Raw genomic sequence first — 23,198 nt, forward strand, 5'->3', positions numbered from 1 at the left:
TCCCTCTGAACACCCACAGTAGCGCCTATCTCCGTGATAGCTCGATTCCAAAATAGCAGCCTATATCTGGCCCTTACTCAGGCACCAGGACTATGACAAGTGTTTTGCACACATTCTCTTTTCCCCTTCACACTGTGTGACTGTGGGCATACAACTGACCCTCTCAGTGCCTCAATTTACTCCAGTGTTAAATAGGGATATTCACATGAGGATAACATGAGTTAGAATTTTAGAGTGCTTAGAACAGTAAAGAGTAAATTAAATTTTAGAAAGTCCTTAGAACAGTGCATGACCTTGGCACAATTAAGTATTTATTAAATAAATACATTTTAAAGAAACCTCATCATATCCGCATACTGGTGAGACACCTGCCCAGGGCCACAGAGCCAATCAGGTGATGGGTGATTGCAGGTCTGTAGGAAACCACTGCCCTCGAGTCTCATCTGCATGTGTCTCTGTGGCCCACTAGCCCAGGGACTGTACCACCTGTCTTTGTTCTTCTGTGGTGTCTGGCATGCTGAAGGCTTCCTGTTTCGATTTGGTAAATACATAGGGGTAGGTCTTTGGAAGAGTCCCAAAGCTTTAAAAGGGCAATACAAATACAATGCTTTTTAAATGTTTAAGAAAGATTCTTATACATAAAAGATAAGATGGCAGCAAGAATTAGCTGCAAACCCCAGTATTGCTCAGAGTAGAAAAGCCACACAGCACTGTTCAGTGTTCCCAGTGCCTTGCATCTGGATGGGGCACAGGTGGCCGAGGGACAAGTCTTATTACATTGATTTCACAAGAAGGTCCAAGAGGTTTATTAGATAGCCCATGGCAAGATACAAAATGATTAATGACAACAACAATCACATTCTATCAGCCAAGTACCACTTAGCTCTATGAAACTATCCTGCAGGACATCTCTGGGCTCTCAGTTCCTAATGGGCTGCCTGAAGAAAGACACCCTAACGCAAAGGGATTCCAAAGAGTGGCTTAGAAATCCCTGCTACTTTTACCAACGTGGGGAAGGGGTGGGAGGAATGAACCTGTGTAGGACAATTTAAATTCCCAAATTGAGTAAGAGGGAAACTAATATGCAGGCAGGGCCCAAGGCTCCAGGTAAGCCTCCTGGGTCTGGGGCAGGGGGTGGGGGACAGGAGAGGCAAAATGGCAGGGACCTGACAGTGGGTTTCTCTCTTCTACTTCTTCCTCCCGCCTCTCTCCTTGAGGGCCAGGTGGATGACGGCACCATTGGCCATATTGTAGTAAGCCAGCGAGTTGGAATCCTTGATGAAGATGCCCTGGAAAACAGACACCATGCCTTAGTTAGGGGCAACCTGGCCTGGGGCACACCGCTGCAGCCTTACAACTCTGAACTTAGCCTGTTCACACTCTGAACTTAGCAAACACAGGAGCTTGAGGGAAGGGAGCAGGCAGGGGACTGGAGGGCTCTCCTTCCTCCCACTCTTTTCCTTCCTTCTCACCAATTTATGCTCTTCCCCTTTGTCAACATTTGACTCAAAGCTCAACTCCCTAAAAAGCTGGCCCTGACAAACCCCAAGGAGTTTTGACTCTCAAATTACAAGATCTTTAGACATCACCTAGCCCAACAGCCTCACTATATAGTGAAGGAAACTGAGGTCCAGAGAGGGAGAACACCGGCCCTGCATGCGATCTGGCAGGCACCAGGCTGGCTGGACTACCACCTCTGTGCCCGTGTGTAATGCCAGGCTGCTAGAGAGCACACTGCTTGCTAGGACAGCACCGCTGGGTCAGGAACCTCCAGAGCCACTCCCAAGTCTTGTCCCCAGATCTCTACCCTCTAATCATTGAGGCAAAGCGTTTTCTGGCCCCCACACAAACTACGACTACTGTGACCCTGCCAGAGCTTCACACTGTCAGGCTCGCCTGGCCCAGCACTCCCAGCCAGCACCATCGCTTCCAGGTTGGACTCAGATGGCCACACCCAGATGTTTCTCCACTCCCCACTGGGTTTCCACATGGGATTTAGCTTCTGTGATGGCAGAGGTGTTAGGACCCAGGGGTAGGACGGTGGACACTGACTCACCTCATACTGCAGCTTCTGTTTCCCTGCAGGCATACCAGTGGCTTCATGAATCTTCACCTTAATGACAGACACCTGTGGGACCAAGGAGAGGTCATTTACCCTCTTGCTAAGGCCAGCCGGAGGAAGACATCCCCTGACCCCTTGGCTCCCATACACCTGATGCCAGCTGATGGCAGCAACCCATACCTGGTCTGTGAGCGGAAGGGTGAAGACCAGCACCTGCCCATTCAGTTTCCATTCCGTCTTATCCTGCATGTTGGGCACCTGGACTTTGATGGACACTGGACCCTGTAAAACAGGAGGCAGTCATTATGCCTGGGGAGCCCGGAGCCAATCAGGAACCCTACAATGCTATTTCTGGGCCAGTCCAGATAATATCACCTGTGCATCTGGGCACCTGGATTCTGGCCGCCGAATGACATCTGATATCACTTGTGATGTTGCACAAGTCCCTTCCCCTCTTCAAGATTTGGTTTCTTTTCTTTAAAACCACCTTTATCTTGCCTCCTGCTGAGTCTGGAGCTAAAGTAGTGAAAATGCTCTGCAAACCCCAAGAAGCATTATAAGGGGAAGACCTGGGTTCCCAATTCAGCTTCCCAGCTAATTAGGTCTCTCTGAGCCTCAATGCTATTATCAGTATGATGGTTGATCATAACTGTTGTGAGCATTAAATGGAAAAGCGCCTGTAAAGTGCTTAGCTCTATCCTGGCACTCGAATAAGTACTCAAAGAAATGAGAACTATTATTAAAAAGTTAAAAAAGGCTTGGTTAAACACACCGGGGGAGCAGGGGCTGGGGCTGTTTCTGCCTCTTCACTGGAGCCAACCAGCTTTCCTAGGAACCAGCAGTGCCATGGTTCCCACCTCCCCTTACTCCAGTCCCCACCAGGACCCCTCCACAACAGGCAGACCTCCAGAGGGCTGGAACTGGGGAGGAAGGCCACAGTGAATTTAAGAACTGCATCCAGGATTTCCTCCAGGTGTCTAGGGTCCCTCCCACACCTGAGTTCTGCTACCTGTGCAGCTGGGGTTCCTGCTGGCCTCTAGAAGAGTCCATACCAGAGGGAACACCACCATTCCTGCAATTGCTGATCCCACATTTCGTGTGCACTCAGAAGCCCTAAGAAGCCTCCGATGGCTGACCTAGACCCCAGAAGCCAAACCATGAGTGGAAACAGGTCGGCCAGGGGAATATGTGCCTAGGGTGGGACTAGACCCCCCAGCTAGAGATTCCAGGCCACAGGCAGCACTCTGCAACCACATACCTTGTTCCTACGCAGGAACTCCTCCTCAGGCATGAGGCTATCCTCGGTCTTCAGTTTCTTGGAGGTGGGCTCATCTTCCATGGGAGGTGGGGGATGGACGGGGGGCATTGGGGCCGGAGCTGGGACGGGTGCCACAGGTGGAGCAGGCACAAAGGCTGCAAAGACAGGAATAAGCAGGCCCATGAGTGGGGGGAAGGGGCCCGGGACTCAGGCTGGTGAGGATTTGAAAGATTACAAAGGTTCCCCCAGTCAGATGTGTGAAGTGCTACTCCTTGCTGAGTCTGGCAGGCATTAGATTAGGTTCCCTGGCAGGGTAACCTGGGAGGCTGCCCACATTGGACAGCAAGAGACTGGAGGAGAGGCAGGACTGATGGATGGAGTGGGTACCAGCCAACAAACACCTGTCAGGCTTCTGAGTCTGTCTGGGGCCTAACCTCTAAGTGCAGACACCAGCTTTGCCATTTCAGACTCCCATCGAACTGTGGCTCCCAGCTCCAGGCTTGGGAATCTTTCACATGGGAAACCAGGGCTCTCCTCTGGGCTGGTGAGGATTTGAAAGGGGAGATTACAAAGCTGAAACATGTGGTACTAACATTAGCCAGTGCTCTGTTGACAGTGCTTGGCCTGTGGTCCCTGACCCAGTGGCCTGTAAAGCTGCTAAGACACTGACCTGTTGGCACAATCATGGGAGGTGGGCGAGGTGCCATGATAGGAGGGGCCGAGGGAGGCATGGGCACCACATTGATCCTGGGTGCATGGATGATGGGTGGCATTGGGGCGATCACTGAGCCAGGGGGCAGCCGGACCACAGACGCCATTGGGGGCCGGGGCATGACGGGTACCGCAGACACAACTGTAGTACGGACAGGAGGCGGCATCTGTGGAGGGCAAGGAACCCACATGTGACAGGAAGCCAAAGCTGGATTCCAAGGGTACACACAGCTAGCAACTAGCCACCTACAACCCTGAGGATGGGGCTGGGTAGCTCTGCCTCAACGCCCTGGTGCTGATAGACTACAGCCTCACACTGGGCATCTGACAGAAACTGAGTTGCTGAGAGGACCAGGGCAGCTCTCTCGACTTGGGACTCAGCGGGTCAAACTCAACGAGCTGCTCGTGGCAAACACTGAGAGCCACTAAAGAGGTTAACCTTGACTAAGCCTCCTGGAGACAGGCCAGCAGTCCTCAAAGACCCGCTAAGCCATATAGCCTTTCTCTGCTGCAAACTGCCCCTTGTCTCCCTGCCTGTTCCAATCCTCCTCTGAAGATAGATCAGGCCAGAGGTTCCCACTTCCTTTTAAAGGGTTCTTGCTCTTTCAACTTGACCCTCTCAGCACTCAGGCCCCACTATAAGGTAGCTGCCCTTCTCAGCCAACAGTGTCCAACCCCATGAACCCTAAAACGTCAGTCACAGGCTGGCTGCTGGCTTACCGTGGGTGGTCGGGGCACCGAGGTGATGGGTGGGGCTGAGCTGGGGATGTTGGTGGCTGAAGACGGAGGTGGTGGCTGCTGGGGGATTTCATTCGGTTTGCTGGGGCCAATCTTCTCTTTGGTGTCATCTTCCGGCACCAGGCCCTTGGCCTTATGGATGGCCTCGATCTGCTCCTGGAGGGTAATGTTGGCCTGGGCAGCCTGCTGGGTCCGGGCCATGCTGCCCGAGTGGCCATCCCAGGTCACCTGTAAGGCAAAGCTTGTCAGGACTCCTGGAACTGAATCCAGTGTGGGAAACTAAGGGCAGGGAAGGCACTAGGATCTGTTAGCCACACCTTTTCCTCTGGCTTCTGGATCTCCTCCTCACCGATCTTCTTACCGATGGCCGTTTCCTCTACACCGAAGATGTCGGTACGCCGCTCAGCCAACTGTTTCAAGCTGCTCTCAATATCAAGACCTGTACACAGTCACAGAACAGGAGCAGGGGACAGAAAAGGAAACTAAACCATGTGTCCTTGTGACAAGGCAGCAACTTTCCTGGTGTGCAAGGTGGAGGATGGGATGAGGGTGACTCCGGGCTCCAACACAGCACTCCTGTTCTCTGAGCCTGGGGAAAGCTGCCCAATCGGCACTAAGCTTATAAACCGAGTGCTTGTCAAACCCCTCTGACTTCTAAAAGGATGGTGGGCCAGAGAAGGCAACTGTGCAGACAGGGCCACATGAGTGGTAAGTGCAGAATCAGGACTAAAAGCCTGGTCTCCCACCTCTGGCATGGTTCCCTCCCTATCGTCTGCTTCTCACACCGCAGCTACAGGACCCCTGTTCCATTCCAAGGAGCTCAGAGTACTCTAGCCATCAGTTCCCTCGTTCTAAGAAAGCCACAGGAATGAGCAACCCCCCTGCCAATAGCCAGATCTTGCTCTGGGATGTCAGCAGGCATATGTCATGTACGTTAGTGCCTGCCTTTGGAGGATTCCTGTGGGGAGTCCTTCTGGAAAATGGGGAGTTCTTTTGCAACATCGAGGGCTGCATCTATCCTCAAAAGCTTTTGCTGACCTCAATTGTTGCTTCCTACATTTGCTTAAAGGGAGTTGACCGTAATTTGGAAATTCCCATGGGATCTCTTGGAGTTCCCACTCACCTGGTGCGTACACCTCATCGTCACTCTGCTTCTCACGGATGGAGCGATCCCGCTGCTCCAGCCAGCGGGGGTCGAGAAGCCCGATGCGCATGTGTTCCTGCATTTTGCTGGCAGGGATCTTCTCCCCCGTGATGGGGGACACAAGATATTCATCTGGAGCAGGGGCTGGAGGCAGGGGCTTAGAAGCTAAAAGGAAACAGATGTTTGAGTAAGAACACAGGATGGCAGCCTGGGTTAAGTGACACATCCATTCAGCGCTACCCTTGTACGGGACACTGTGCAAGGCACCAAGGCACCAGAGATGACTAAGTCTTGTTCCCCACCACAATGCCTGTAAAAGAGAGACTACCATTGCTTTTACAACAAGCCACCTCAAGTCCTCTCAGAAACAGCCAGGTCTGAGGAAGGCACGAGGGCACACAGGACCTTCCTAGGTGGTCTAGGGCTAGGAAGCAGGCCACACCTTTGGGATCATAATCCTTGCGGACAATGACTTGGTCTGGAGTCGGGGGCAGAGGCGGAGGCATGGGTGTCTCTGGCGGTGGGGGCACTTTCTGCCCTTCTTCATCATCTGAACCCTGAAAAGCAAAGCAGTAGCAGGACTCAGAAGGGATGAGAGGCCACTTCCCTGCAGCTGAGCCCTGGCAGCTCTCAGGGTGGCAGGGAGCCTTGGCCTCTGCCAGCCAGCATCCATGTGCTAAGCCTCTCAGTGCAGCTGAGGCCAGCCGGCAGCAGGCCAAGCTGCTTCCTTAAAGCATGAATGGGAGCGCTGGGGGCCATGGTGCTAACATTCCTCCCAGGCATTTCCAGCAGTTGGCACCAGGCAGTCCCAAGAGGCCAAGGGCACTTAACATGCTGGGGAGGGGTGCAGGAGGCGAGTCAGCACTCAATGGTAGCTGCTCACAGAGCAATGCTGGGAGGGAGAGAAAAAGTCAATTCCCACAGACACAGGAGCCCTTTCTTCTCAGACTGTACACAAATTCTTTCCAAGGGGGAGAGCAGTTTGGCTCTGGACAGTTTATGCCTGCTAGGAGTGCATGGCTTGAAGGGGGTAGGGATGTCCAAAAGGAAGTATCGGATACATTTAGAAAAGCTCTGGGAGCCTGGGGCCTGGCTAGGAGCTCAAAATATACCAAAGCATAGGATGATGCGGAGTGCTCCCTAAATGAGGGCTAGCATGAGGCAGTGGGTATAGGGCCTGTAGGCAAAGGGGAAGGCCACAGAACAGGGCCAGTACAGCTTTTAGATCCTTGCCTTGAATGAATCTTTGTTGCCAGAGCTGGAAAGAGGCTCTGTGCTGTCTGGGGTTGGGCAGCTGTACAGCCCTGTTCAGGACCCACGCTGCCTTATAAGGCACACAAGGGAGCTGGATCTCTGACTGCAGCTGGGGCTCCAGGGAGAAAGGTCATCCTATAGGCCCACCCAAAAGCTCACCTCATCCATGTCTTGCACTTGGGTGTCCTGGTCCAGCTGGGAAGAAGGCTCCTCTGCTTTCTCCTGTTTCTCGTCCTCCTCATCAGATTCGACCTCCATCTCGACCTCCTCACTCTCCCCAAACTTCTCATAGCGTTCCTGAATGAGGATTCGGGCCCCCAGCTCCTCCGGCGTGGTGGGGGGAGGGAAGTTCCCTACCAGAGGGTGAGCCAGAGTCAAAGAGATTCCTTAACAAAGACCCACCTATTGCCCTGTCTGTCTGGACTCTCCAAGGCTGGGGCTCTGTCTGATTTCTCTTCCTACCTCCAGAGGCCCACCCAGGGTCTGGCACAATACATCTATATTGAATTGGACGTAATTTGGGGAAAGTGGTACAACTGAAGTCTTCTGGGAGCAGGGAGGAAGCAAATATTGATAAAGCCCTCTGTGAGATTTGGCTGCAACCTGGGAACACTCGTCCAAAGTCTCCCAGGATGGCTCAGATTTCCTGGCTTCTCATCTGGAGTCACTCTCCTCTCACAGACCTACCCTGCTCATTGGGTTGGAAGTCCACTGTTTCCACAACCACAAAATCATGCCAGTCAATTTGAGCATAGGCCACCCGCTCCTTCTCCTTCTCCTCTTCTTCCTTCTTCCTCTCACGCTCCTGGAACTTGGCCCACTCCACTCGGTAACACACCTGTCAGGAGATGGGAAACAGCAAGGTGCTAAGCTGAATCAGAATCTGTTCTCCATGGGGCTATCACCTCCAGGGCCTTCACCAAACCAGAACCTCCTTCAGAACAGGATGTTGCTCTGCCCACAATGGGAACTTCCTGGAACAAACTATAGTGTTTGCATCTGATTCCAGCCAGGCCCAGAGTTTGGACAGATGAAAATTCTAAATGCTACAGAAACCACCCTCTGTCTAGACCCAAGAGCAAATATTTGTTATAAGTTTTCTGCTCAAGTTGGCAAGGGGCTCTGTGCCCAGAGTAGCAAAACCCTCCAGGAAGTCTACGTGACAACGTACTGTCCTCAAGAGAAGCAGCAGTCTCAGACGCTGAAAAACAAAAGCCTTCATGCAGCCAAAAATAGCCAACACCAATATGCCTTCGTGACTCTGAAAACCTGGGGGTTCAAAAAGCATCTATCATCAGAGGACTTGCTCAGGAGAAAGAAACCGACTGAATCTGAGAGCAAAGCAGAAAGTAGTGGTATGATGGAAAGCATATGGAATCCAGGTTTCTGTGGCCTTTCTAGCCACAAGGCCTTTCTTCCCACTACTCTTGGGCCTGGAACATAACAAGGTACTGCCTCAGAGATTGTCCCTAAACACAAAATAGAACCCACACAGCAGAACTTGCACCATCGGTAACTGTTTACCTGATCCAAAACTTCTCGGGGGTTTTCAGCCTCTTTCTTGAGCTTTGTAAATAAGCCTTTGGGAGGAATCAAGATCTAAATAAAACAAAGAAGAGTTAAAGCAACTGTCAGTGTATCACGACATGGGACAGAAGGTGGCTGGGTAAGGGCCTGGGCCTGGGTAAGGCTCAGAAGGTAAGAGCATAGAATTCTGGGTCCCAATCCCAACTCCACTTGGCCATGGGACTTTGGGCAAATTACTTAACCTCAGTAACTTGGTTTCTTTCTACAAAATGGTGACACCATCACTTAAAGTTGGTACCATCGACTTTTTTAAAAACGCTGCTTTAAGGATTAGCAGGAAAGCATGCAAAACACTGACAGAACACAGTCAGTATGTGATGGCTGCTTTCAGAAAAATGATTTGCTCTCTTTTTCTTTTGAAAGTACTATTCAGATCTCCCCGGACTATGCTTTTGAAGACTGCAACCTACCCTGCCCCACCTCCCTATATTTCTGTCTCTCCTGCTTTCCTTTTCTCCATAATATTTAGCACCATCTGACATATGCTGACATTGCACTTGTTTCCTCCCTACTAGACAAGAAACTCCACGAAGACAGGGATTTCTGTCTTCTGTTCACTATTACACATCCAGTACCCTGAATAACGTCTGACAGTGTATGTTTACTGAGAGAATGAATGCTGCTTTTATGTTAAACAGCCAGCCATTCTAAATGCCCCAACAGTATCTACTGCCACTGGTGAAGTGGCTGAGCCCCACACCCCAATCCTCCTCATACCTCTACACAAAAATCTACCTGTGCACAGTGTTCCATGGCTAGAGACAGACACCAGTGCCTCAGGTTAGAACAGTAAATGCCAATACCCAAGTTCCAGGGAAAGAAAAACAGGAAAGTAACAGAATAAAAAGACCTTTAACCCTAGAAGCAGTCCACTGAGGGAAATTAACCCAGGGCTCATTTATTAATAAAATTGATACTGTTTACTTACAGTAACCCTTTGGCCTTCAATGTTTGTTATTCTAGCTATTCTGCTTCTGCATTTGGTCATATTCTAAACACACACATTTTTATAATTCTTTCTAATTATATACTTTGAGTGAAGTTAGAGGAAATCCTTATGAGTCCTTTCAAGTTAGATTTTTCATGTGTTCATTTGAGATATCAAGAACAGATGTACACACCGGGCGCAGTGGCTCACACCTGTAATTCCAGCACTCTGGAAGGCCAACGCGGGAGGATTGCCTGAGCTCAGGATTTTAAGACTAGCCTGAGCAAGAGCAAGACCCCGTCTCTACTAAAAATAGAAAAAAAATTAGCTGGGCAACTAAAGATAGAAAAAATTAGTTGGGCATGGTGTCGCACGCCTGTGATCCCAGCTACTTGGGAGGCTGAGACAGGAGGATCGCTTAAGCCCAGGAGCGTGAGGTTGCAGTGAGCTAGGTTGACACCACAGCACTTTAGCCCAGACAACAAAGTAAGACTCTGTCTCAAAAAAAAAAAAAAGAACAGATGTACAGACCATCCCACTGAAAAGGAAAATTACCTCCGCTATAAGTATAGCAAGAAAAATGTGCCACAGGCAAATCTATACCAGTGTACTTTGCAATAAATTAATGATCTAATTAAAACATTTTAACACACTGACTGCCACACTACTAAAAAAATTTTTTCCCTTGGGGCCACAGTGTTTTATTAAAACAAAACGATCCTTTCTAATTTGTTATTTTTTATTGTTTTCTGTGCATGAATTATACGCAATGCAATCCACATTTTAAGATTTGTCAATATTAATTGTAACAATAAGAACATCAACAAGTAAGATTTTCACAAATCAACTGTAGGGCTTTGCTTCACGAGGCCCTGGGCTCAAAACTATAGCCTGAGTTAAATATAATACAACTCACGTGGCCAGTTAATGTGTTAAGTACCAGTATTAACCTGTCCAGATTCTTGATTGCAGCAATGTCACATGGTAATTAAGAATTGGGGTCTGGAGTAAAAATGCCAGAGCTCAAGGCCCAGCTCTGCAACCTCCTAGCTGTGTGACTCTGCCAAATTAACTTCTCTGGGCCTTAGTTTTCTCTTCTACAAAGCGAACATCATAATAATGGCTACTTTACAGGCTATCAGAAATTAAATGAGAAGTTGCTGCATATTTAAGTTCTCAATAATATCAGTTATAGCAACTTATGTTACATTTCTCAATTCCTATATAAATGATATTTCTGATTTAAGGGACTTTACAGGGTTAAGAACAAGGGTTTTAGAGTCAAATGCGGGTTTAAATTTCTACTAGCTGACAGATCGTGAATATGTGACTTTACTTCTCTCAGCTTGTTTCTGCTTCTGAAAAGTGGAGGAAAAAACACTTAAATTAGATAATAGAAGGCAATTATTTAGGGCTTGCTTCTTCTCAGGCCCTGTATTAGGCAACTGAAATGGAAATGTACTTAAAAACAGCTAGCATCACTTGGCCTTCTCACATAGTAGGCAGCAACCTTAACAGTAGTTGGCAACCATGTGTTTCATTTCTCTTTAGAAACAAGTTTTCTGTGTTGCAGTTAAAGAAATAACTGAATAGAAATCAAGATTTTACATTAAACTGGGATTCATTCGTAACATTTGCTCAGAGTCCCCACAGGGAAGCACTGTCCCATAGACAGTGAGTGGAGAAAGTGTTTCTGGTGGTTAAGATGTCTTCCTTCCCTAGGCCCATCACCCCAGCCCCTGCCCTGCCCAGGCACCTTGGTATACTGTTCCACCAGCTTCGTGAAGTAGTTGAAAAGGCTGTGCTGTGGGCGGAGAAAGTCAAACTGGTAGTTGCGCTGCTCTTTCTGCATCAGTTGGGTGAGAAACTGGCGCCCATTCCTGGCCACAAATTGAGCTGTCAGCTTCACCACATCCAAGTCAAAGGCCGAGATGGAGGGGGGGTCGGCAATGAACTCAAACTCGGGAGGAGGCTCTTTGGGCACGATGGTCTCTTGGATCACCTGGGCTTGGACCTAAGAAGCAGAGGGAGTATGAAGCAGGAGGTATGGGGTGGACAGGCTCCAGAGAGAAGGGGCAGGAATGCCCTCCCCCCAAGCAGCATGGCCATGGACCACTACATTTCTGCTAATTACGTACACACCATTGGCATTGGTGTGAAAGAATCCTAACTCACAAGAGCATCAGTTTCCTGGCCCACCGTGGCCTCAACTCGCTGAACAGCTTCAAGTGAGACCTGTGCCCTTCTATCTCTCTGCTCCTGCCCTGAAATCAAGGGCCAAAACTGGATGGCAGAATATCCAACAGGAACGTGGCTTATTCAACCCCACCCAAGTGGGATGGAAATGCAGTAAAGCCTACATGTGTGCAGAGAACTCCACTGTACAGAGTGTTTCCATGACCTCCACATGAACCATGAGAAAAACAGATCAGGTCACATGAATCCTTCTTATAGATGCAGAAACTGAGGTAGCCTGAGGCCCTAAGAGTAGTAAATTGCAATGCATTTCTTAGAACTGGACTTTAACATTTACACCCCACTTCAAAACAAGGGGCTGCCTTTTCTACCATGGCTCAGAGGTGCAGCAAAATGAAGGGACCAGTCCAGGTCTGCACAGGAAGCAACATGTGTCAGCCCATCTTCATTCACAATATTAACAGCCCCTAGTGCTGGGCCTCAGCTCAGGGAAGAGGGTATTAGGGCAGGCCAGGTGGAGGGGGCCTGGGAAGATGAAACAGAAGGCAAGGGATGGCACAAGGGGCCCACAGCCCACACTGCCTCCCTCAGCACAGTCAGGTAGGAAGCCCTCCACACACCAGGGCACTGCCCTCTCGCCATGATCAAGGCCTTGGATAAATCACACTTCCCCCAACCCTCGGATTCCTCATCTGCCAGCCTCCTCCTGCACCCTCTGTGAGGAGTCAATGCGTCAGGGCTCCTATGGTACTGAGCACAGAGCTCTGACAAGTAGTGCTCAAGAAATGCCAGCTCTTACCAGTACTTCACTGTCTGAGCCTCAGCGTCTGCCTCTGTGAGAAGGGGATGACCTCACTTCTCTCCCTGGGTGGTTGTGACATCTGGAATTATGGATACCCTCCTGTCTTTGCTTCCCTACCATCCCTGGGGAAGTGAGGAGAGGGGCTGGGCTCCAAACCTTCTGGGGCAGCTGCTGCTGGGTGGCCTGCTGCTGCTGCTGCATGACCTTGGGGATGGCAGCTGAGGGCTCCTGAGCCTTTCCCTCCTTGAACTCGCTGACCTTGTGGCGGTAGTATGCATGGTAAGGGTCATTGGGGTTCAGAAAGTTGAACTTGGGGTTGTTGATCTCGTTCTGTCGTATCCTAGCTTCAAATTCAGGCCCGTTTCTGGAAGCAAGAGAAAAGAATTATCACAACAACCCTTGTGACTACTTAGATCCAGAACACTGTCCATCGAGCCTCCTTCACGCCACCACCCACTGCTCAAACCAGCCCATCCTTCAGCACAGCAGGCATCCTCCTCAGGCCTCCTGGGAGCAGCTGTCAGTGCTATCTGCCTCATTCAGCCTGACCCAGGCCACCTCCACACAGGGTCTCCCCAAACTCAGTCAGTTCTCAGCTCCTCTGCCATTTCTAAAACCATCTGGGCTATTGCCCTTTTCTTTTAACAAAATTTATTTACTTAAAATGGCTTGCACCCGTAATCCCAGCTGCTTGGGAATTGAGGTGGGAGGATTGTTTGAGCCTAAGAGTTTGAGACCAGCCTGGGCAACATAGTGAGACCCTGTCTCTACCAATAACAACAGAAAATTAAAGATAAAGGAGTCAAAAGTGAATACGATGAAAACAAAGTAACGTTTTCAAAATTTATTTAGCTCACAGTTTGCTGAAGCTAGTTCTCTTAGTTAAAAGGGGAGGTTAGCAAGTGCTGAAGAGGTGTTAAAGACATAATAGCACCAAACTTAGACTCTGTCCTTTAGGTAATGAGAAAACACTAAAAAAACATAAAAATTTAGATGATTTAATGCCTTGTCCAAGTAATATCTAAAATCCTCCCACTTACTACTGGTGAAGCCCACACAGGAAACCTGCTCCACAGGGACCCAGATTTATGCTACTGTCCAAGGCACATTCAGGTGACGGAGGGTGGTAAAATCTGCAGGGGATGGTCTCCCACTGTTCTCTGCGCCTGAAATGGTTGCCCAGATATGCCCCATGGTCACAGTTTGCATGTCTTCAAAACCTCAGGATAATGAAAAAATGCCCCTGTCACAGTGTTTAGGGAACTCTGATTTTTAAAAAGTCCCAGTGGTAGTATTTCAAGGTGCCACACTTACAGCACCTACATCGGTCTGGACATTCAGGCTTCAGGTTCACTACTGACTCACTCAGACCCACAGCAAGTTACCAAACTACTCTTTGCCTCAATTTCCCCATGTATAAAATGTGGCTAGTACCATATTCCCTCTCTACCATGAAGTACCACTGAGAAGATCAAATTAGTCCAGGAGATGCCAAAGCCTTTTTGAATCATACAGTGGCCGGCAAATGCAAGGGGCTGTTCCATAAATTTTCCACATGTCTGTGGGGCTTCCATCGTTCTCTGGCCAGAACTCTGCACTCAGAGCTGCCCTAAACACATTCAGGCATGGCCCCAGGGTGTGACTTTCTTCAGACTTTCACACCCCTGGTCCCGTGAGAAGGCAGGAGACAAGGTGCAGGCAGCACTGTGCTCCAGATTCACCACGACGATCTGTGCCATGATGGTGGTCAACACCCAGGCCAGCTGCTCAGCAAGTTCTGGTCACACCCTGTAGTGTGACTAACACCATAAGGTCTCAATCTGACCATGAATTAGTCCAACTGGAACCTCATGCTTTAGGAAAAAGCATTTCCACCTCACTCCTTAAATAATGCAAACCAGACACAAAGAGGAGGGAGAATATTCACTTAAATCCTGGTAAACTAGGCCACCATGCCCAGCAAATGCCCAGGGCAGACGAAGGGCTGCTAGAAAAAGAGGCCCTGGTTGTCTCGTGTATCACCGCCTAAGACATAACCTCACCACATATGGGAACAATCTGAAAGATAAAACGATCAGAAGGCAGGCATGTTCATTCCAAGCTATTTTGTTGCTTTAAATCAGCTTAATGTTAATTTTAGAAATATATTCTCTAACACAGGGAGTAGATTTCAGCAGAAAAAGACATGATTCTGACTCAACCAGCTGGTGGGACTTTTTAAGGGTAATTTCCACTTCAGTTTCTTGACAGGAAAATGCAGGAAAGGGAAGACCCAACCTAGAAAGAAAAATCCCTTTTGGAAAACCACTCAGTTACGGATTTCTGCTGCACATTCCAGAAACACACGTGAACCTAGCAGAAGTGAAGCCGAATCCTGCATGCTTGCTCTAACCCAGTCTGTCCCTTTGTAAATGAAAGCAAGTTTGGAGATTCTAGAAATGCCTACAAAAGCAATCGCTGCAGCTAAAAATCTATCTAGAGATGTGCGTGTATAGTTATTTTTAAGGGACCTTGACAAACTCTTATTTCTGTAGCAGCAGAGGATGGTGCAAAACTATAGGAAAGCTACTTAGCAAAATGTTTAAGAAATCTTTAAAAATGCTTTTAGCCAGTAATGTGCTACACAGAATTTTCTTCAAAGGAAACAACATAAAAGAAAAAGAAAATGCTCAGAGACTTCCCCATAGTTTCATTTGCCAAACTGAAATGCTGGAAGCAATCTCTAAGGAAAATACAGGGGAGACAGCCAAGTCAAGGAAGGTCCTTCACTTCAACATGGTGCATCTTCTCCACAGAATGAGCAGGACAGTGAGCGACACAGAAAAATGCCTACGACACACCGTGGAGGGGTAAAGAAGGATGTGAAAGTATCTCTGCTAGCATTATAAGAATCTAAAAACGGATAGCAAGGGCCAGAAGGAAACAGGAAAAAGTGAAAACAGCTGGTAGAAACCATTCTGGTAGTGAGATCGTGGTGACTGTTCACCCAACACCCTTTTCCTATTTATTGTTTTTAAAATATCAGGGGAAAAGGGGAAGCATGAGTGTTGCTATGAGACACTAAACATTTATCTTAAACAACACCTGCTTCCCTAAATCTGACATGACCTAACAATGTTCAATTAAGCACAGAGCGGCTTTTAACTGAAAACCCAGGTTAATTAAAGCCTGGAAATGTGAAGAGATGAAACTGCACAGAGCTGACACAGTAAAACACATTAACTGGAGTAATTCTGTTTAATTTTATTAGAAGGCAGAGAAAGGAAGGATGTTAAATGATGTGTAGTGATGGGCATGCTGCCTCAGGGGAGTGACTGTCAAGGTGTGGCCCGCTGGAGAGCAGATGCCCTGACTGAGGGCAGCAGTCTGCTCAGGGCCAGATGAGCAGGAAGAGCTGTCCAATTGGTCAAGAGAAGCCAGAAATCCAGATTTTTTTTTTTTTTTTTTTTGAGACAGGGTCTCACTTTGTTGCCTGGGCAGGAGGGCAATGGCTGATCATAGCTCACTGCAAGCTCAAACTCCTGGGCTCAAGTGATCCTCCTGCCTCAGCTTCCCCAGTAGCTGGGACTATAGGCAAGCACCACTATGCCCAGGTAATTTTTCTATTTTTTGTAAAGATGGGATCTTGCTATGTTGCTCAGGCTGGTCTTGAACTCCTAACCTCGAGCAATCCTCCCACCTCAGCCTCCCAAAGTGCTAGCATTACAGGCGTGAGCCACCATAATCTAGATTATAAAATTATAAAATCTCCTAATTTTTAAATAGTGGCAACTAATTTGAGTTTTAAAAAAATATTGTGAGGACAAACAAAACATCTGTAGGCTGTACATAGCCTACTGGTTGCCAAAGGAATACTATAAATACCCTAGATGAGGTGATGTATTGACCTTTGGAGTCAAGTGGCCATCAAGAAGATTCCACCCTTTGGCCGGGCACGGTGGCTCACACCTGTAATCCTAGCACTCTGGGAAGCCGAGGCAGGAGGATCGTTTGAGCTCAGGAGTTCAAGACCAGCCTGAGCAAGAGTGAGACCCCGTCTCTACTATAAAAAATAGAAAGAAATTAGCTGGACAACTAAAAATATATATAGAAAAAACTAGCTGGACACGGTGGCACATGCCTGTAGTCCCAGCTACTTGGGAGGCTGAGGCAGTAGGATCGCTTGAGCCCAGGAGTTCGAGGTTGTTGTGAGCTAGGCTGACGCCACGGCACTTTAGCCCAGGCAGCTGAGTGAGACTCTGTCTCAAAAAAAAAAAAAAAGAAGATTCCACCCAAGGATGTGCGTGTATAAGTGCAGTGGGAAGGAGGGAGGGGAGGAACTCTGACTAATTTCTATCCCATTGAGATGATAGCTAACACCTGCATGATGTAATTGAACTGCATTCAGTCCCATTACGTCACTCCTGCCTCAGATAAGACAACCCTGAGATGGCATTTTGTTCAATTTTCCAGATGGTTCATTTCAGGCTCTGTGGAATGCAGTCCTTGCATAATGAGAATGATCAACGCTCCATTTTATCTTACTCTGGCCAGCAGCTCAGACACAAACACATACATTCTGACAGAGCGGCTTTCCAGGCATTTCCTCAAGCCTGTTTTGAAAGCAGAAGCTCCTGGTGACTATAGAGTTAGGTGTGACTGTCACTTTGGCCACTGCTGTGCTGTGTCAGAAAAGCTACCACCTAATTGCCATGTTATGGTTTTAGACAAATTAAAAGGCCTAAGCCAACAATGCCTCTCCAAAAGCCCAGGCATTATCCTTGTGCTGATTCAGGAACTCTTCCTGCTAAAATCCACCTCTGACCCACTCTAGCAGAAGTAGCTACATTACCTGGCCACAAAGCTGGCAGTCTTGTCAACAATATTTCTGACCTCTGGAGGAGGGTAAATAATCCCCACCACTGGCTTGGAAGGCGTAGAATCCTCTTTTGAAGATGCTTCTTCTTCTGTGGGCTATGAAAACAAGGAAATACTGTTAAACCCCTCTAGGATATTGTTGAGAGCACAGACTGTCACCCACAGACTTCCCTCGGGTCAGATCCTCTGCTTCAGAAAAGCAGTTCTCTTAACAGGAGTGCACTTGCATGGGCCACTCCTGGGAAACCAGGGAAAAGAGCAGCCTCCTGGCTCCCCACTAGCTAGGCTGCCTCAGCAGGACCAGAAACCTGCATTTTTATCAAGTGCCCACATGATACAGGATGCAGAGGCTCTGACTACATTCTGAGAAACCATGGTCCAGAATCCAGAAGGCCGTGTCTGTAACCCTGCACCCAGCACCATGCCTGGCATGGAACATTCAATAATTGTTTTCTGAATAAAGAAACGGGAAATTCCTCACTGGGCAGCTCCTTCTGCCTTGAATGCCCTTTCCCTCAGCATCCATTCCACACTCTTAACCAACATTCGATTCTCAAATGTTTTGTGAAACTCTGCTGGAATATTCAATATTAAATGTCCCATAAACTCCAATATTCTTTCCTCAGCAGCTTCTTCCCCTTAGTAAACAAAGGGGCAAGTCTCTCATCTTAGAAAAATAAAGTTTCTCCCGTGCCTACAAGTTCCTTTATGCTGGTGCCTTCTCCCACCCCTTCCTCTAGTAGCTAAACATCCTGAGTTCTTTCCAGTCTTGGCTTTCCTACTTCCTCACCTCCCATTTGGGTCCCATTCATTTTAAGTGCTCCTGCCAAAATCAAAAACTGCCTACTGGCTGGGCGCGGTGGCTCACGCCTGTAATCCTAGCTCTCTGGGAGGCCGAGGCGGGAGGATTGTTTGAGCTCAGGAGTTCGAAACCAGCCTGAGCAAGAGCGAGACCCCGTCTCTACTAAAAATAGAAAGAAATTAATTGGACAGCTAAAAATACATAGAAAAAATTAGCCGGGCATGGTGGCGCACACCTGTAGTCCCAGCTACTTGGGAGGCTGAGGCAGAAGGATCGCTTGAGCCCAGGAGTTTGAGGTTGCTGTGAGCTAGGCTGATGCCACAGCACTCTAGCCAGGGCAAAAGAGTGAGACTCTGTCTCAAAAAAAAAAACAAAAAACAAAAAACAAAACTGCCTACACCATTATAGGCAACTACAGCCATTATCTGGCCTTGACTAGTGACCACTCTTTCACAAAACTTCCCACTCAACTCCCAGGCCCCAGTCTCACCTGTCTGTCCTTCTTGCTCACGATTCCACCCGTTTCCTTCCCGGCTCCTGTTTTACCTCCTGCCCTGTAATGCTAGAGACCCCCCCAAATTCTGTTCTTGGCTCTCTTCACAGTATTCACACCACCGTCAGGCACTCAAAACCACGTCCTTCACTTCCCTTCCCGCCTCTAGGCTGAATAATGCCGCCCAAATCCATGTCACAGATCACTCCTTTGTCTTTAGATCCCAGGGACCACTGGGCACTTTCATCTCTAACCTCTTTCCTCATGAGTGGCCATGCCATTATCCAGGACAGAAATTTGGGTCTCCTTTCCCCTCCTCAGCCTCCACACTCAATGACAATAAACGTCATCATTTATCAAGTAGAGTAGGTCCCAGATACTTTTCTAACCACGTTAAAGATGTTAACTCTCATAACCCTTATGAGAGTCCTACAAGGTTAAGTACTCTTATTACCCCCATATTACAGATGACATAAAACAGATGAGGAAGGGAGAGCTTAATGTCCAATTGGCAGAACCAGGATTCCAACGCATCATTTTGGCTGGGGAACCTGTACCATCAGCCCCCTTGTGACAAGAGCTTGCCCATCCCCTCTGCCCCATCCCCCTTTCCCAATCTAGGCTAGGCCCTCAGCACCTTTTTTTGTTTTGTTTTTTCTTTCTCTCTCTTTTTTTTTTACTTTGTCTCTTATGGTTCTTCTGAACCTCAGCATCTTTTGAACAGAGTGACTGACTGGTCTCCCACACTCCCAGTGATTCTCCACACCACTACCTGCCTACATGAATTTCTGAAACGCAAATGTCACTATCTGGTGTAAAACGCTTCCTTTTCTCACCATCATCTACGAGGAAAAGTTCAAATCCTAAGAATCCCACCTCCTGCCACTGCTTTTCTAACCCTACAGTTCAACACTTGTTCATTTTCCCTTGACCAGAGGCAACATCTGATCCTTACCTCAGTCTTTGTACTTACTACCAGGTACTACCTTGTTTATTTTCCCCCAGTGCCTGGGAAAATGCCAGAGATGCAAAGGCACTTAAATATTTGTGGAAAGGGTATGGCCTCTTCAGTCATGTCCCTGCTTTATTCTGAAACCAAAGCAGTGATCAGCATATAGTATATGCTCAATGAATGTTTGATGAATGAATAAAAATTACTATTTCCCTTCCCTAATCACCTCCCTGGTGAACTCCTATTCATCCTTCTAAAAGCAATTTACCTTTTGCTCCTGTGATCCTCCCCTACCTTAATTTCCTCCTGACTCCAGCAAGCAATGCTTATTAGATTACCATGTCCTTTGTACCTAAAACTTCTAGCACAGAGTATATGATACTGTACAATTATTTATGCACAGTTTTCCCTTCAACTGAGAGCTTTCTCTCTCTTTTTTTAAGAGATGATCTTCAGTACCATGACTGAGAGTTTTCTAAGGGATGATGGATGACACTATGTCATTTATGGCGATCCGCACAATAAACATCTGTTAAGTATTCAGGTATGTCTGTCTTCCCGCTAGTCTCTGAGCTCCACAGGGAAGGGTCGTGCCTCATTCAAGCCCCTGACGTCGGGGCCTGGCACGGTGTCTGGCTTAGGGTAAACACTGAGTAGACGCCGAGAATTAACATCCAAAAATGTACCGTGCAGACTGGATTACTGGGCAAAGGCTGGGAGGCCCAACTGCCAAAGACAGTTGGTGAAACAATGCTTCTCACACTTTAGTGAAATCACCTTGGGATCTTGTTAAAATGCAGATTCCTATTTAGAGGGTCTTAGGCGGAGACTCCGCATTTCTAACAAGCTCCCAGGTCGCGCTGATACTGCTGGTCCGCTGACCACTTTGAGAACCACTGTCCTAGAGCGCTCGTTCGCTACGAGAAGACAGCGCGGCACGCGCGCAGCCTCCTGGGACTTGCAGTCCCTCCAATCCCTCCCAGAGAGGCCGCCTCTTCCAGCGCGAGGGAGGAGAGCCCAGGCCTCGGCTCGGGCTGCAGGTTGAGGTGCGGGGGGGGCGAGGTACCTGTTTGGGTTCGGTGGCCACCGGCGGCGGCGGAGGCACCGCCTGCACGGGTCCGGCCGGCATGACTGCGACGCTCAGGGCTGCCAGTCCGCCTCGGTATCGGTAAGAGGAGCACCGTCAAGATAGCCTCCCTGCCGGACGGTACGACGAGCTCCCAAGATGGCGGCAGCCGAGAGAGTCGTCGCCGAGGAGGTGAGGCTGACGCATTTCCGGGTCCGCCCCCTCTCCGTGGCGTGCTTCCCGCCCCTCCCCGCGGGCGCCGCCGCTCGCGGCGCAGTTGCCATGGCAGCGGCCGCGGCGCCGGGATAGGGGTTTCAGGGGATCCCAGAAGCCGTGGGCGTGCCAGGGGCAGTTCCACGAGCCAGCCAGACACAGAGGCCGAAGGCGCGACGCTGGAGGCAGGTGAGATGTTCTACACCTGACCTCACGGCCTTGACCCCTCCTTTACTCCACAGCCAATTCTTCGCCCCCTCCGACCCCGCAGTCCACGGGCCCCGCTCCCTCCCGTTGGCCTCTCACTTAGGAGAGCCCCTCTCCCCTCAGGCCTGCAGCCTCAAGGCCCCACCTTCCTACTCCTTTACAGCTCCCTCTTTCACTCCAGGCCCACCTCCTCCAAGGACCCCTTCCAAAACAATGCCCTTAATTCCCACTGGTCCTTTCTCCCTTGGCCCTGCCTCTTCTAAGTTCCACCTGCAGCCTTCCATAGCCCCGCCCGCAAGCCCCACGGGACCCTCTCAAATCAGGCTTCTTTAGGCTCCACGCCTCACTCCCACAGGTGCGGCCCTGCGGACTACGCCCCTCGCTTCCCCTAGGCAAGCCTGGAATCCTGCAGGCTGCTCTCCCGCTCCTGAGAGCTCCTCCCCCCGCCCTGCCCCACACACGTCCTAGCTGGCTTATGTCATTGTTATTATTAATGTGGAATAATAATGATACCTAGGATGTATTATTCCCTGTAGCAATCTACAAATAAGGACAGTGAAGTTCGGAGTTGGTGGAGTGGGAATCCAAACTCAGGCCAGTCTTACTCCACTATTAGTGCAATTAGTTATTCCTTTGTTCTCACTCGGTCCCTTCAGTGTCCCCAGGGATCCAGGCAATTAACCACCTCAGGTCAGAGACTGACAACTGCCATATAGTTGGTTTTAGAGTTTCCAGAGTGTTTTCTTGGTGGTGACTTTGAATTTCAGTGGGCACATTGGCTGGAAGGTAGGAATAATCTTTACCAGTGGGGTAGAGTACTCGTTCTCAGAGAGGCCTGAGTGTTGAATGGAAGTGGAGGAAAGGCTTCTGCCCTTCCCTGGGAGTCAAAAGTCCACCTTGACCCCCAGGAAACTGAGGAGAGGCACAATTAGCCACTGCTGCTCCCTAAGGGCAGTGTTGGCTTAATTAGTGCTGTCACCTGTGTGGTCATAGGTACAGTGCAGGGCTGACAGCTTGAGGCCGAGGGTTCCACTCAAGATCCAGGAATTACAGAGAAAGCCCATGTCAGATGGTCCTTCACTGGACACACACCTAAGTGCTTCTGAAACCATGCCTATATCTGCACAACCTCAAGTTTCAGAAGGAAGGACATAAGGTAGCTTTGGATAGTCTTGATATTCTGGCATTCGCTGCCACTTATCTGAACCAGAAGCTAATGGGAGTTAATATCCAAGACAGCTCCAGATAGCAGCTGTAGTTGTTTGAAAGGGAACAGATCAATGTTTCTTGGTGCCTTCTCAAGCAAGCTTATGAGTTTCAGGTGCTTTGCCACCTGAATACTATTGCTCCCAGTTTGGGGCTTCTTGCTTGCTTTATTTATTTACTTCATGCTCATTCCAAGAAGGAAACCCAGAATGTTTTAGTTTGTTGTTTCCCTTTGTTTCCACCTCCCTCCTTGGGGACATAAAATCTCTTGGGCAGCAGTAGCTCATGAGAGGTAGTTGCCAAGGCAGCATGTGTGTGGGATGTGTGTGTTTGTGTGTGCGAGTGTCGTGGGGTAGACACACATAACTTCCCATCACGTGGGTGGAACTGACACCCAAGCTCACCTTGTGCAGAGACTGTCAGACATAGTTGGTGGTTCCTGGAGTACAGAGTTCCACGTACCCTCCTCTGTCCCTAGTCTTGACACAGTGTTCGGCATGTAGTTGATAATCAGTCCCCATTTGCTGGATGAGCACACAGCATCTGACACTCTCCACCTGTACTGTTCAGTACAGTAGCCACCAGCCCATGGAGCTTTTGAGCACTTGAATGGCATCTGGTCCAAACGGAGATGTGCTATGTCAAATAGACATTGGACTTTGAGACATAATACTAAAAATAAGAATGTAATAATAATAATTTTATCTTGGGTTCATATTGAA

General features: G+C 48.8%; 1 protein-coding gene across 1 annotated transcript; it reads right to left on the reverse strand.

The window, feature by feature from the left end:
• Window positions 1-778: 778 nt before the first annotated feature.
• Window positions 779-21,067, reverse strand: SF3A1 (splicing factor 3a, subunit 1, 120kDa). The gene is made up of 16 exons (XM_012657991.1): window positions 20,851-21,067; window positions 17,512-17,633; window positions 12,837-13,044; window positions 11,439-11,696; window positions 8,692-8,766; window positions 7,855-8,005; window positions 7,327-7,520; window positions 6,356-6,470; window positions 5,893-6,078; window positions 5,087-5,208; window positions 4,752-4,997; window positions 3,991-4,198; window positions 3,321-3,475; window positions 2,243-2,344; window positions 2,057-2,128; window positions 779-1,289 (listed from the first exon to the last, which is right to left on the reverse strand). The coding sequence occupies exons 1-16, from the start codon at window positions 20,911-20,913 to the stop codon at window positions 1,188-1,190; spliced, it is 2,379 nt and encodes a 792-aa protein (XP_012513445.1). The 5' UTR covers window positions 20,914-21,067; the 3' UTR covers window positions 779-1,187.
• Between the last annotated feature and the right edge of the window lie 2,131 nt (window positions 21,068-23,198).

This window comes from Propithecus coquereli, unplaced genomic scaffold (genome assembly GCF_000956105.1).
Source record: "Propithecus coquereli isolate 6110/MARCELLA unplaced genomic scaffold, Pcoq_1.0 Scaffold567, whole genome shotgun sequence".
Taxonomy (NCBI): Eukaryota; Metazoa; Chordata; class Mammalia; order Primates; family Indriidae; genus Propithecus; species Propithecus coquereli.

Bases quoted from the DNA above. Each gene is read 5' to 3' on its own strand.
- SF3A1 (XM_012657991.1), bottom strand. From the start codon at position 20,913: ATGCCGGCCGGACCCGTGCAGGCGGTGCCTCCGCCGCCGCCGGTGGCC. The intron at 4,998-5,086 runs GTGTGGCTAACA...TTTGCCTTACAG, and splicing joins TCCAGAAGCCAGAGGAAAAG to GTGACCTGGGATGGCCACTC. The intron at 2,345-3,320 runs GTATGTGGTTGC...CCTGTTTTACAG, and splicing joins AGTTCCTGCGTAGGAACAAG to GGTCCAGTGTCCATCAAAGT.